This window comes from Orycteropus afer, unplaced genomic scaffold (assembly GCF_000298275.1).
Source record: "Orycteropus afer afer isolate SDZICR_OR568_19922 unplaced genomic scaffold, OryAfe1.0 scaffold00187, whole genome shotgun sequence".
NCBI classification, from domain to species: Eukaryota; Metazoa; Chordata; class Mammalia; order Tubulidentata; family Orycteropodidae; genus Orycteropus; species Orycteropus afer.
The window spans coordinates 5,531,866-5,547,284 of NW_006921774.1; the positions used below are offsets into that span (position 1 = coordinate 5,531,866).

General features: G+C 41.1%; 1 protein-coding gene across 1 annotated transcript; it reads left to right on the forward strand.

Annotated features, from left to right (window-relative positions):
- Positions 1-1,284: 1,284 nt before the first annotated feature.
- MSGN1 (mesogenin 1) lies at positions 1,285-1,851 on the forward strand. Its single transcript, XM_007947491.1, has one exon. The coding sequence runs from the start codon at positions 1,285-1,287 to the stop codon at positions 1,849-1,851; it is 567 nt and encodes a 188-aa protein (XP_007945682.1).
- The last annotated feature ends 13,568 nt before the right edge of the window (positions 1,852-15,419 follow it).

Below are 15,419 nucleotides of genomic sequence, written 5' to 3' on the forward strand. Positions count from 1 at the left end.
TAGGCCATTGACATTTCTTTTCAATAATTGCAAAGGGACCTAAAATAGCCATTTTAAAGGGCACATATTACTCTAAAGTGTAACTTGCTCTGATTCTGATGTTAATACTAGTTTGTAGAATTAGTTGCATGCAGAATAAGCTACATTCATTGGACAAATGGGGAATTTGAGGCCCCTTTTCCAAAATACAGGGTCTATCTCTCAGAGCACATAGGAAGTGAAGCAAACTAACAAGACCATCCAACTTAACACATTCAATGGCATTTGGAGCTAGGATGGGGGAAAACAGGCTCCCTGGTTAATTTCACACTTCCTCAATACATTTCAAAAAACAAGGTGTGACTCTGCAGCTGGAATTTTAAAAGATCTTTAGAAGACTAAATGCCAGGTATTCTGCAAACTCAACACTCTCAGGCTTAAAAGAGTTTTCTGTTTCCTGGTGTCTGTTTGCTATGGGAAACCCAAATCTTCTCAGTTAAAGCAAGGACTTTATCCTTCTTAAAGGACATTTCCAGCACTTTACAGCTCTGGGTTTACTGGAACTGCTGGCCCTAGTCATTCTGTGTGCAGGCATGTTGGGGAAATGTCTGCATTCCACAAAATCCAGGGAAATTTACTAAAGAGGAAGAGAAGAAAACTGGCATCCACTGAGTATCTACTGTGAACCATCATCCCAACAGCTTTATGAAATGAGCTACTATTGTCCGCATTTGACATGTAAGGGAGTCAAAGTTCTGAGGGGTTATCTTGTCCCTAGACCATGTGCTTCTCCAATAACATGCCCCATCTGCTCAGAAATTCCCGTGAGTTCTTGGAGGAGGGAGAGGGAAGCCCTCTCGGTGCCTCTGTTGCCAGTCTGGCCTCCACCTCGTTGCCTCTGTTGCCAGTCTGGCCTCCACCTCATTGCCGAAGATTGCTCCAGGTTTGTTTTCTTTGGCTCCCTCATTAATGAGTTCCACAGGACAATGCTAAGTCTAGTTATGCAGCCTTAATTGGTTTAGTTACAACAAGATAATTCCTTTTTTCTTCTCTTGGAGGCCTTTCTGTTTAAAGACATTTTAGCTGGAGGATGCTAATTATCAATGAGGAGAAAGTGACACCTGAAGAGTTCATTTTCCATGTTGGTCCTTGGTTTCTTCTTTGAACTCCCTCTCCCCAGCCCTCTTTCCCACTTCATCACTTCACCCGCAGCATCATAAAAGAGAGCTCTTCCCTGACCTGGTGGGGCAGAACTTACATTCTCACTTGCCAGGGAGTTATTCTCTCTGCAGCTGTCTCTCAGGCATGGATAACCTGCATGATACCTTCCTTGGCCTGGAAGATGGCCTGGGCTCCTCTGACAGCCCTGCCCTTCTGTCTTCCTGGGACTGGAAAACCAGAGCAGGTCCCTTTGAGCTGAACCAGGCCTCCCCCACTCAGAGCCTTTCTCCAGCTCCATCACTGGAATCCTATTCTTCGTCTCCTTGCCCAGCTGTGGCTGGGCTGCCCTGTGGGCATGGCAGTGTCACCAGTGGAGGCAGTGATGGGTGCAGCAGCCATGTGGCCAGTGGCCTGGTAGAAGTGGACTACAATATGTTGGATTTTCAGCCTGCCTACCTGCAGAGCATTGGTGTCCCCAAGGTGCAGAAGGGCACCAAAGTCAGGATGTCTGTCCAGCGGAGAAGGAAGGCCAGCGAGAGAGAGAAGCTCAGGATGAGAACCTTGGCAGATGCTCTGCACACCCTTCGGAATTACCTGCCACCTGTCTACAGCCAAAGAGGCCAGCCGCTCACCAAGATACAGACGCTGAAATACACCATCAAGTACATCGGAGAACTCACAGACCTCCTCAATAGTGTCAAGAAAGCCTAGACACTGAGAGTCCTTAAGCTCTGCCCCAGGAATTCTGCCAGATCAAGCCCACTGGGCAGGAGTAGAGGATCTTTAAGGACCCGAAGTACCTCATGGGACAACATCATATAGTTTTCTTTTATATAGTAAGTGTTGTAATCTTACTGTCTGAAAAATTCTTAGGGAATTCCCATTTGACTTGCTGGAACAGCCAGAACACTTAACCACCAGACAAGCAGCTTTTTTTTTTTTTTTTGCTGCTTCCAGTTCCCTGACATTTCTCAGGAGGCGCATCTCTTGCAGAGACAAATTACTTTGCCCTTGCCTGTCTGTTCAAGGTATTTTAAAGGGTCAATGATTTAAAATGCATTTTTAAAATAATGTAAAATAGTTATCATTAATATTTGCTTGCCTTTTTGCTATCAGGAGTTTTCTTTCTGGTGCTACCACTGTGTTTTGTATAGGATCCAATGTGGCAGCTGGATCCTTATTTAGAAAGATTTATACCAAGTAAAAGACTATGTTGTTGCTGTTTGTCATCAAGTCAAATCCAACTCATAGCAACCCTATAAGACAGAGTTCCATTTTATTTTTTATGTGTGTTTATATGTGTGTGAATTGAAATTGTGCCTTTACCTTTCAAGGGACCAAAATCACTTAAATGCAAAAGGAATTAGTATCATTGTAAACAGAAAGTCACAGGCAGACGGGCTAAATCAAGACATGACAAAGGTCCTAAAGGCCAGAGCCTCCTCTCTTGAGGTGAGAGAAAGAAGACTGCACACTCAGACTGGGTGGGTGCCAGGGAATGAGGGTGAAGGGAGAAGGAGGGAAAGAAGGAAGGTACAGCACCCTAGGGTGAGCCTGAAGCAGGGCTGTGAGGGCAGGAGCTCCCTATGCCAGGCCCGGTATGCATGTGACTTCATTTAATCCCTTCACTAATTTGTTTCTCAAATAAAGAGATTGACTGAAAATGAATAGTAGACTATATTAATTCCATAGCTAGCAAGTGAAAAGGATTGGAGCTCAAGGCTCTCTAATTCTAACCTTAAAGGTATTTATTTCTTCATCCACATCTTCCCCTCAAAAAACAAAACCAAAAATAACAACAAAAACAACAAACACTACATGCACACACCACAAACACATTCCCTTCACTGTGACTTGTCTTAGGGTAGGTATAAGTGTCACTCTCAGCTTTGCTACTCTGGAATATTAAAATGAGGGCTTTGAACTACAAGCCCATTCAAACACTAGTAGACTTTTTTTAAGGCTGAATTTTTCTTTGTATAGTTATTAGGCATCTGTATTTGTTTTTCAACAAATTATCTGTTCATATCTCCTGTCACTTTTGGGGGGTGATTTCAGTGACATAAATTACAAAGGCAATAGATGTATTCACACTTTCATGTATAACTTCTCCACACTTTTTCCTTTATTGATTCAAACATAAGTAAGTATAGGCTTATGTAAGTTTTTTAAGATTGAAAATTGAGTCTATGAAATTCCATTTATTCTGCAAACTGTACTTCCAAATTAACAGAAATAAATCTGGGTCATAAGTACCATTATTTTTTCAGATGAGGAAATTGAATACAAGCTTGCCCATAGTCACATGTCATAGTGGAAAGCAGAAGTTTAAAGTTCAATAGTATGAGTGTTGCATGTTTAATGAGTTGCTTTTTGAATGATAATCAGGTTGGTTTCAGCTTTTTTTTTTTTTTAAATTACAGACAATGCTGTAATAAACATCATAGACAAATAACTTTATTCCACTGATATTTTAATTAATATGATAATTCCCAGAAGTGAGATTCTGGATCAAAATATATGCACATCTTAAATTTTAATAAATGTTGTTAGATTGCTTTCTTTAAAGGGTGTATTTATTGCCATTCTATGATTTTCCCACATCATCACTGGATATTACCAATCTCTGAGTTTTAATAAATAAAAAATTTGTAATGTCATTGTTAGGCTAATTTTCATTTCCCTGACTACTATTTGAGATAGATTTTTTTAAAAAAATTATTTTATATGATTATTGTTTTATTGTGCTTCTTCTTCTATAACTTTCCAGTTGATGATGTTCTTGGCCATTTTTCTATTGCATTGCTTGTCTTCTTGTTAATAATTTAGAGTGGGGAGGTTCTTTGTACATTATATGTATTAAGATACATAATCTATAACCCCAATCTATCATTTTATTATAATCTTTGTTTAGGATGTCTTGTATATTTACCAAATTTGATTATTTTATCTTTTGCTTTTTAATATTTTCATTTTTATACGATTGGATCTTTCCCCTTTCTTTTCCTTCATGGCTTATGGGATTTCTTCCCTTTGCTTAAAATTTCCAGTTCCAAAGCTATCTAAGCATCCTTCTGATTTTTTCTAATACTTTAATAATTTTATTATTTATATAGGGAACTATAGTATATCTGGAACTATTTTTGTCTATAGTGTATGAAAGGAATCTAAACATTTTTAATTAGTGTTTTTATAACTGAAGAATAGGTATATCTTGTCATTGAAGGGGGGTGGTAGGTGGTGGAAGGGCATCATCCAGTTGCTAAAACATCATCCAATGTATATAAACCTTCATCATCTTCTTATATATTTATGGTAGGTGCTTTTAGGGAAGAAATGAGGAAACATTAGGCAATATCAAGACTTGCTCCAAGGGACCCTACACTGTGTATATATAGATGTTCATGTCAGAGTATGCATATTTGCACATATATATTATTTGTTTGTGTGCGTACATTGTGTTTTATGTGTTGGCGGAACAGGAATAGAGAGGATAGTAATATGGGTATGAGGGAGAGGGTACAAACATTGATCAACTTTTAGATCAATTACTCTTTCCTTTACCAATTTTTAAGGAGTGGGACCCAAATGCTCTTAGCTTTAGTCAAGCTCAACTGTTAAAAATAGTTGATAAAAAGCTTAAGTAATTTTGGTTGCCTTTCTTCACTTTCAAAATCTCTCTAACAGTCACAGACCATCTACTAGCTGTGTTTTCTCTTAGGATACCAGGGAAGGGCAGCCATCTGGAACATCAGGAGAAGTGATAGCTTCCTGGGAAGAGGCCTCTGGCCCAGGGCCTTGCCTCACAAACACCACTAACTCAGTTGCAAGAACCAAACAAAACTCACTGCTATCGAGTTGATTCCAACTCACAGTAACCCCTATTGGGTTTCCAAGGCTATAAACCTTTACAGAAGTAGATTGGTCCATTTTCCTTCTGCAGAGCAGCTGGTAGGTTTGAACCACCAACCTTCTGGTTAGCTGTCAAATGTCTTAGGCACTGGGCCACCAACGCTCCTTGAACATGGCTGCAGTCCTCCCCAAATTGACTGCCTGCAACCCCGAACACTCTCAAGGAGAGGCAACCATACGGACATCAGCATTTGTCTCTTGCAGCAGTTCCCAATGAAATTGCCTCCCTTGTCGGGAGGATAACTGGAGCGGCACGGAACCCTAGTTCCCTCTGCTCTTATTCCTCTAGGAGGCATTTGGGCTGGTAAGACTCAAGAATAGGAATAGGTGATTTCTGGCACTTGTGCAGGGTGGGGGGATGCAGAACCACTACTTTCATGTGCCTACAGCTAACTGCTAACTGAAAGGTCAGCAGTTCTAACCCACCAGCCACTTTGTGGGAGAAAGATAAGGTAATGTGCTTCTGTAAAGTTTCACAGCCTTGGAAAAATCATATGGGGCAGTTCTACTCTGTCTTATAGCGTTGATATGAGTTGGAATCCAATTTTTTTTTTTTTTTTTTCTGTTAGCAGCAGTCAGTATTCTCACACTTGTTATTTCATGTAATCCTCATAACAATAGTGGGAGGTAGGTATTATCATCTCCATTTTAAGAATGAGGAAACTGAGGTGTAGGAGAGTTAAGCAAGCCAAAGCCACGTGGTTGACTAGTTGGTTAGTGAGTTCAGCTCTACCTCCACAGCTCAGGCTCCTTCCAAGGGATCCCATTGCCTTCTCTTCCAGCTAGTCTGAGGACACTGCAGGCAGGCACTGGGTTTGGAAAAGGTGTACTCCTGAGGCTTCTTGACTTTTTCTCTCCTTCCCTACCTCTGGGGACTTCATTTCTTTAACTGTCTGAGGCAGAAGGGGCTATTCATCTAGTCCTCTAAATTATTTCCCTTTGAACTTCTGCCTCCTCCGCCCCAAACATTTCCTCAGAAATTCCTTTCACTTCCTTGCTGGCGCCTAGAGTCTTTCTTAATCCACAGAGGAAACCTGACTTCTGTTCATTTGTGTTCAATAAAGTGTTCCACAATTCACACCGGGATGAGGTTTCTTTGTTCTTCTTGTAGTTTCTGCCACATTAGCAAATGAGGAGAACAGGAGAGGGGCCCAGGAGAGAGGCCAGAGAAGGGGGTAGGGGACAGCTTCAAACTCACAAGTTGATAGAATTAACCATATACTAAGATATTAAGCACCAGCAAAACCAGAAGCACATGCAAATGTGCTTGTGGGGTTGTTGCATTTGTGGCCCTGTGACAATATCTTCCTAAATTATGTGCTTTCACTGAGGCATCGCTTGATTTCCTGACAATTCTCATACACTCTTGGGGCTGTGTGAAGCAGAGTCTGGGCCTGGGCCTTGACCCTGCCTGAGCTCAGCCCACACTGCTTGATGGGAACCACAGCTTGGCAGACTTTCCTTGTCTTCCTGCTGGGATCCTGAGAGGGCCTCTTTCTTGCACATGAAGTATTGAAGCAGAAGTAGCACATCTTAGTTGTAGCCCTGGAGGATTTGATCTTAGTATTTTGACCCCAGAAATATCCTTGACCTTTAACAAGGAAGAAAGCTAAAAGCTTTGTAGGAGGCTGGGGACAAAGGACAATTACTTGTTTTTCTCTTGGGTTTGGAAACTATTGACTATCCTTCTCTTAGCAGTTTTTCCACTTACTTTCTTTCCATATGAACTCCATTGACTTCTGTTTCTCTTCGTTAAGTTAAGTGGGGAGATCTGGCCGGATTAGGATGTCAGGGAACTCGCAGGAGAGGGGAATGTTTACAAAAGCCTGCCATATGATATCCCACCCCAGTAGACAGCAGTTTGTGGGATTCATCATTTGAGGGGCCAGGCTCAGTGCCAAGGACTCTACATATATTTTCTAATCACATCTTGATGGCTAACTCTACAAAAGCTATTATTAGCCTGTTTTGCAAACGAAGAAGCAGGTTCAGAGAGGCCAAGTAACTTTGCCCAAAATCACATAATTGGCAGCAGAGCCAGGATTCCATCTCAGGTCTGCTTGTCTCATTTTTTCAACAATACTAAGCTCTATTGCTCTACAGGCAGTAGTGAGCAAACACAAAGTCCATTTCCTAAATTTAGACTTTCCCACTAATTTATGCTCTCATTTGAAGAAATTTTGTATTTGGTGGTCAAATAACTTATTAGAACTTATATAAAGGCGGGGAAAAAAAAACCCAAACTCAGTGCTGTGGAGTAGGGTCTGACTCATAGTGACCCCTCCTTGGGTTTCTGAGGCACTATCACTATGGAAATAGATTGCCCAACTTTCCTTCTGAGGAATTGCTGGTGGGTATGAGCCACCAGCCTTCTGGTTAGCAGTCAAATGCCTTAGGCACTATATCACCAGAGCTCCCTTCTATAGGGCATACTTTAAATTGTGACCCTCTTTCTACTCTTGTTCCACATGGTATGTTGTTGTTGTTGTTGTTATTTGCCATCGAGTCGGCCCCGACTCATAGCGACCCCTCCTTGGGTTTCCGAGGCAGTATCACTACGAAAGTAGGAATGCCCAACCTTCCTTCCGAGGAGTGGCTGATGGGTTTGAACAGTCAGCCTTCTGGTTAGCAGTCAAGTGCCTTAGGCACTATGCTACCAGAGCTCCTCCACATGGTATAGAACATGCTTATTCTTTCATTCTATCACTGTTGCTGGATCTCTTGATCTTATAAAATGGAGTTTGAGAAAAATGTGGGAATTTTGCAGCAACTTTTGGTGTATTTGTATGGCCCAAAATGTTGCATAAACTGGATTTCAAAAGTACCTGTTTTTCAGGAATCAGTTTACAAATCTTCTTCATTTCTTGTAGGCCATTAATGATACAACTAAAAATGACAACAATAACAGTAAGAACTAATATTTATTGTGTGGTTACTCTGGGTGAGACATGTTCTGAGTGCTTTACATAAAATACCTCCTTAATCTGATAACAACCCTTATTGTTGTGTTAGTTGCTGTCAAGTCAATTCTGACTCCTGGCAACTCTGTGTGCAGAGCAGAACTGCTCCATAGAGTTTCAAGCCTGTGAACCTCCCGAAGCACATCACCAGGCCTGCCTTCTGAGGCGCATCTGGGTTGGTTCCAGCCACCAAATCTTGGCTAACAGTACAGCACTTAAGCATCGTAGTAAGTACTGAAGTTATTTCCATTTCATAGATAAGGAAACTGTGGCAAAGAGAGGTGAATACTTGTCTAAGATCATATAATACGGCAGCAGAGGAGGTAGAATTCAAGTCCCAGAAGTCATGCTCAACACCAGGCCCCTTCTGCTATGCCAGATGTATCCTTGTGTTGCTTTAGAGTTTACAGAGCATTTTATACATATTACTCTATTTAATACTTACCTATACCTCATTATATATGAGGCTGAACTAGGATTGTTCTGTCCATATTATAGATGAAGATATTGAGCTCAGGATGACCAATATCACACCATTCATATGTGGCAGATCTGATAACAGAACCCAAGTTTTTAAGTCCCCAGTCTGATTTTTTCTGGCTAAATCATGGTGTCTCCTGAGGAAATCTAGTTGTGCCCTAAACCTGGCCCCCAAAGGCATCCCCATAAAGACAGAACTAAAGGTGTTCCATGGTACACTTAAGGAGCTCTAGTGACACAGTGCCTAAGGCATCTGTTAACCACAAAGTTGGCAGTTCAAACACACCAACCATTCCACAGAAGGAAGATGGGGCAATCCACTTCTGTAAAGATTTACTGCCTCAGAAACCACATGGGAGTCACTATGAATCAACTCGGTGGCAGTGAGCTTGTTTTTCTGGTTTGGTATGGTACATTTATTTAAAGTAGATTTTGCATTGTATCTTTCTCAATACAAAATTTTTCCTTAATTTTTAATCTAATAAGTGTGCATTAACAATATGACTACATTCAATGTAACTGATATTTTCATGTAGGGTAGGGTGGTGGAAACCTGAACACTTGAATAGAATTTTATTCTTCATAATTCAAGAATTTACACCTTCAAGAGACTGTATCAGAGAGATGCCTTGATAGATCACTGGCCAACTTGGGTGGTTAATTATCTGGATTCCAGTCAAGGCTCCTGGTATAGAATATAACACAAAGGTAACGAGCCATTGATACCTAGTCTTTGGCAATATTTCTTAAAAATCTTTTCTTCTCATACCCACATTCTCTGTATCTTACAGCTTATTTCACCTCTTTCTCTTCCCACCCCACCAAACTCTGTAAGACATTCCTCCCCAGCTCTATCCATGTAACTCTTGTCCTTGGACCTTCCCTCTTTCTTCCCACTGCCTCATGCTTGGTTACTCTCACTCCCTCTGTTCTGTATATCAAATGCCCAGCACTAGAAGGAGCTCTGGGAGCTCTGGTAGCACAGTGGCTAAGGCACTTGACTGCTAACCAGAAGGCTGGAGGTTCAAACCCACCAGCCACTCCTCGGAAGGAAGATGGGGCAATCTACTTCCGTAGTGATACTGCCTCGGAAACCCAAGGAGGGGTCACTATGAGTCGGGCCCCACTCGACGGCACTTAACAACAATAACAGCTCTTTGAGGGAGGAAAGGAGGAGAAATTTGGCAGAGGAAGCCAGTGTTGTCTTTAGAAGGCTAGACATTCATACAATATTTATTCTTTCTTGCTTGTGTCAAAGATTTCTGAATGCAGCAGTTTTAGGCTGCATTTGCTTGCATTTAAGGCCCCCTTAATTCCTTTTCGAGTTCCTCATAGTGCAAAACAGTTAACATACTTGACTGCTAACTGAAAGGTTAGAGGTTCAAGCCCACCCAGAGGCACCCCTGGCAATCTATGCCCAAAAAATCAACCATTGAAAACCTTATGGAGCACACTTCTGCTCTGACACACATGGGGTCTCCATGAATCCAAACAGACTCATTGACAACTGATTTTGGTTTTCATTTCCCTCAAACACTCAAGCACTGCAGTTTTTTAACTTTAAATGGAGAACTATAAAAAAAGGAACATAATACAAGAAAATAAGAATATTTTTAAAAGGTGTCCAAAATGTAACGGGAACAAAGGAAAGAGAGAGAAAACTTCTTTTTGATGGGGCACCTGGTATAGCAGATGAACTGCCTTTGAGCCTGAACTTAGATGGATCTGTAGTATCTTAATAGGGGAGAGGGGCATTTCAAGTGAGAGAATAGTAAGAGGAAAGAGAGGAATCAGTGAGAGACATAATGCAGTGGGATTGGGGGATGAGACATAGGGAAGAAGAGTTAGTTTGGGTACAGACTGTAAAGGGGTCATTGCCAGAGGGATGGGATTTAGAAAACACCTTTATTGTTTAACTTGTCTGTAAGGATATGTGAGGAAGATATATTTATTTACTGAAAAAGTATTTATGGACCCAATAACAGGTGTTTGGTTCTTAGGGAGATACAGTGGTCTCTGTTCACTGGAAGTTCACACTCTACTGTGGAGGATTCTATGAATGATGGGGGAGGAGTGTCTCTCAGGCAAAAAGTTTGCTAGAAACTCTGGGGGTGAGGGATGCTTTCTGGGGATTGGAACTATAGAAGGGAGGGATTGAGCGGATTACAAGAGAACTGAAGGAGAGGTATAAAGGAGAGCATAGGGTATATGAGAGGCCAAGAAAATGGATGTAAAGGGGAGTGGGAAAGGTGGGCTCAACTTTGGAAAGCTCTAGAAAAGTCAGTTCAAAGGATACTATTTACAAATTCTGATCAATCCTCCAGTATTCAGTTGTTCATGTATGTTCATTTCATTGCCTGTGCCTACCACATTCTAACACTTCCAGCAAGGCAGTGAGGTATATTATTATCCCCATTTTACAGATGAGAACACAGGCTCAGAGAGGTGAAGCAACTTTTTTGGTGCTCTTGGCTAGTAATTGGCAGAGCAGGGTTTTGGCTATAGGGCTATTTGATCAGAGATTGCCTGCCCCTGTCCTCTCCTCAGCTGTGCTCAGCTCACTGCCATTAGTCACAGTGACCCCCACTGGGTTTTCAAGGCTGTAAATCTTTACAGAAGTAACTCTTCTTTCTGCGGAGTGGCTGGTGGGTTTGAACCTCTGATCTGCTAGTTAGCAGCCAAATGCCTCACTCATTATGCCACCAGAGCTCCTTTTAGCTGTGATAGCCTCATTGAAATAATGAACCCGTGAAGTAGGTAGATTGCCATTTCATGTACTGCTGAGAATTTGCATTTCCATTCCAGATATGGTAAATCAGAACACATATTTTAACAAGATTCCCAGATGACTTTTATGTATACATAAGACATATATGAGGATCTGGAAGAATCACCTGGGAATCTTGTTAAAATGTAGATTCTAAATCAGTATATCTGGGGTCAGAATGTAAATTCTTAGCAGGGGGTACAACTGGAATGAACCGTTTGGAAGCTCTGCTTGAAAGTGGATATTACACAATGTGTCCACATGTGAAGAACTGGTTTCTTAGGCAGCTTCTGAGCAGAGGTATTTTAAATTCAGCAATGAAGGTGGGACAGATTGATTTCTCCATTTATAGTTAATTTAAGGAAGTGAAAATGCCTCCCCATTTTGATCTCTTAGTTGTCTCCTTTAGGGGATGAGCAGTTTGAAAATCCCAGGGGTTTTAAATATGGATAGGAAAGCAATTTACTCCAACCATATAAAATGTTCTCTGGAGTCTCTACCCTTGCAAAAGAGACCTTTTTAGTCTGTCCTAATTTGGTGGTCTTCCGTCCACCCCTCCTTATAGCCGGTGAGCATCACAGCCAGCTTTTAACCCTGTTAATAAGGCTGGAGGCGCCAAAGTGGGTCCCCTGGCGAGCTGGAGGGGATGCTCCACCATAAAGGGCCCTAGTTAAAAGAAGCAAAAGGTGCCACAGAAACGCTAGGGCCTGTTTGGTTTTGTACTGTGTATTTGCAGGTGTTTTATGTAAAAGCCAAAACCAAATCTGTTGCCATGGAGTAGATGCCGACCAACAGCGACCGGCAATTCGTTTCCGAAGTTGTACATCTTTATGGAAGTAGATTGTCTCATCTTCCTTCTTCGGAGTGGCTACTGGGCTTGAGCGATGGAGCTACTGGTTAACATACAAAATGCCTTCTCCACTAAGACACCAGAGCTCCTTTGTGTTTTAAAGGCCAAGTACAAATTTCCACTTCTGAACCTGAGCGTTTGGTTAGCAATTGAGCAGCATGAGGTCTCGTCTCCAGCCTACCTGGCACATCCTGGCTTTGGCGAAACAGCTTCCCAAGGCAGTAGCTCTTTTCACCACTTTTTGGAAAACTGCATCCCATCCTACTTGTGAATAGGATTTTCATTGAAAAACACTTCAGCAAAAAGCTGTCGGTAAGCTTTCCAACGCCTCAGGCACATTGTCACTTGTTCTAGACCCAGCTGCCCCTTGGATTTTCAGAACTGGCGGTGAGGGGTCTGACATCTGCTTTCTGTAAACCCTGAGCGGGAGATGGATTGCCCCTTCCAGGATCCTGCACAATGCGAGAGCCTCTGCGATGCCCTAGGCGCCTGGGCTCAAGGGCGACTGACGTTTGCGTTTTGAAAGAGGCTCACGTCTTTGAAATCCATGGAGAAAATAAACAAACAAACAAAACAAACTTTATTTTCTGGCTAGCAGGCAACAGTCTTCAGAATTTTCGGAATTAATCTTGGGCTGCCTCAAGAGCAAGCAAAGCAGATGGTTTTATGCGAAAGATGCTCAAGCAAGATCCTTGCCTGTCTGGAGGTCCTAAAATCTGCAGAGGCCTGCAAGGGAAGGGGAGGTTGGGACAGTTTGAGAACAGAATGGGTCCCAGTGTGAGAGGAACTGCTTTACGACTTTTAATTTCGCGGTCACAGAAATCGAGACAGGGAGAGACCAGGTGGGTTAATGAAAAGGGCTGTTTCAGAGTTACTTAGCAGTGTCTCCAAAGTCACACATGGTTCATAAACTCCTTTTTATTCTTACCTTGATTTTATTGACAGTGGAAATATACTTAATAAAACTTAAATGTCTTAGCTTTCCTTGCAGTGAAGGATGGTTCCGTGACCTAGTCCTGGCCAATGAAATACAAGTAGAAATCTCTGGGTGGAGCTTCCAGATTCATTTTACAATAGAAGTATAATGTTAATACAAAAGTCTAATAAAAATAGCACAAAAGTGAAAACCATAAAATAGTTAAAAACGTAGAATTTCACTAACAGATGCAAACATTTAAAATATAATCTAGAATATGCTCCCCTCAATCCTCCATCGCATAGCTATCTTGAACTGAAAGGGGCTCCTGAAAGGGGAGTACCACACTAGCAGTAGTAAGAGTTCCCTCTGCCCTCTCATGACCTTAAGGTTTTCAATTACCTTATTGATGAAATAAGGATATTAACATTAATAATAGCATTGTTGCATCATTGGGAAACACTGTTCATGGCATGTGGCTAATTCCATGTAAGGCTAAATTCTGAAAAAAAATTGCTATTCAACAACTATCATAAAACAAAGTTGAAAAAGTCTTAGTTAAGATACAATGCTCCACTAGCTTGTTTTAGTCTTTCCATTTCGTAAAAACATCAATTTTTTTTTTCCCCATCTCAGAACTCTTTCCCTTGTTACCTACCTCTATCTGGAAACTTTCTCTCCCTAGATGGACATTATTGTTGTTATGTGTCATCGACAGGCCAAATGTCATCTTCCTCCTTTCATTCCTTCCCTTGCTTGGATTCTATCATATTCAGCTTCTCTGTTTTATGCCATCAATGAAAAATCCTATCTGAAATGATCTTACTGATTCTTAGTCTAGTAAATAAGTTAAACTAAAAACAAAACCTGTTGCCAGTGAAGTGATTCTGTCTCAAAGACTCCATGTGTTTCAGAGTAGAACTGTGCTCTATAGGAGTTTCAATGGCTGAAATCTTACAGAAGTAGATCACCAGGTCTTTCTTTTGTAGCTCCTCCATGTGGATTCAAACCACCAACATTTTGGTTAGTAGCCCAGTGTTTAACTGTTTGCAACATGGCAAGGACCTTAGTAAGCAAGTTCAGTAAATCATTAACTATGCCCACAACATTTGGCACACAGACGCTCAATCACTTATCAAATGAATGAATGTGGAAGCAGATGTGATGGAGGCACTTCAGTAGTAATCCTTCCTGCACCCCAATATGAAGGTCCAGAGTATGTATATTGATCTCACTTCTATGCCTGAGTCCAGGGTCTTCTTTGCCCCCCAAATACTATATATTTATTTCCCTGGGAGCAGTAAGAGGGTCATATAATAGTTGAGGACTTTTGTTGAAATAGTTTGTGAAATACAGATGTGGGTTTTTCAATCAAAAGTTCTAACTTCCTATTACCATACACATCCCCCCTTTCACTCTAGTTCAAAAGGCTCCAGGACAAGACTCAGCTGATTTTCCTCAGTATCAAGTACTCAGTAAGTCTTTGGTGTAAGAACATTATTTTTGTTCCTATAACAGTAGTAACTGTAGTGGGATCTGAGCCATTCTTATTTGAGTAATACAGAATGTGTGAGTTAAAGTAGGTTTGGAAGGCATGGTAGGAAAGGAAGAAATCTTACTTAAAAGCTGTTTCCAATGACCAACATGTTCATAGCATCATTACTTAAAAGTTATAACTGTACACACATGTACAAATTAGAAGCTGCCAATCTAGACATCTCCAGATACCTGTAACACAGAAATAGGAATATGACTGGAGAAATTCCTTGTCTTCTGGGTAAAAGGTGCTCAGATTTTATTTGAAGTGGCCAAGATGATGGCTTTGGATGAGATGTGTTCTCTCATGTGGTAGAAACCAGCAGTTCTTCTTTCAGAGAAATAAAAATAAGATGAAATATGCATATCATTCCAAGGGAGTTTTTTCCTCAAACTGTCCTTGCCCCAACTTGATAATCTTTGGATGAAGATCTAGTACCTACTCCCCCCACCCCCTGACCCAAGTCCCCTTTAGGGAAAATTGCTTCAGTTGTATAGATATTAGTTTCTGGAAAAAATTAAAATATTCCTTCTATTTAAAGTCATAGATCATTCTTCAACTATGGGAGATCCGAAAAGTGGTATTTGCACAGGGAGAAAACTCAGGACAGGTATGCATAGGAAAGAAGGACATAGGGAAAAGGTAACTACAGGAAGGAAGTAGGAAGAGAGCTGTTGCATTGTGGGGATTGCAAACATTGTCATGAAATAAAATGTGTATGAACTGTTGTGTTATATGGAAAATGAATTTGCTCTGTAAACTTTCACCCAAATCACAACTTTAAAAAGTTATATTATTCAGCACTCTGAGTTCTAGACTCTTACATAAAAATAAGATCTTTCCTTGGACCAGTTTTT

Excerpts from the sequence above, each read along its gene's own strand:
- MSGN1 (XM_007947491.1), top strand. The coding sequence starts at position 1,285 with ATGGATAACCTGCATGATACCTTCCTTGGCCTGGAAGATGGCCTGGGC.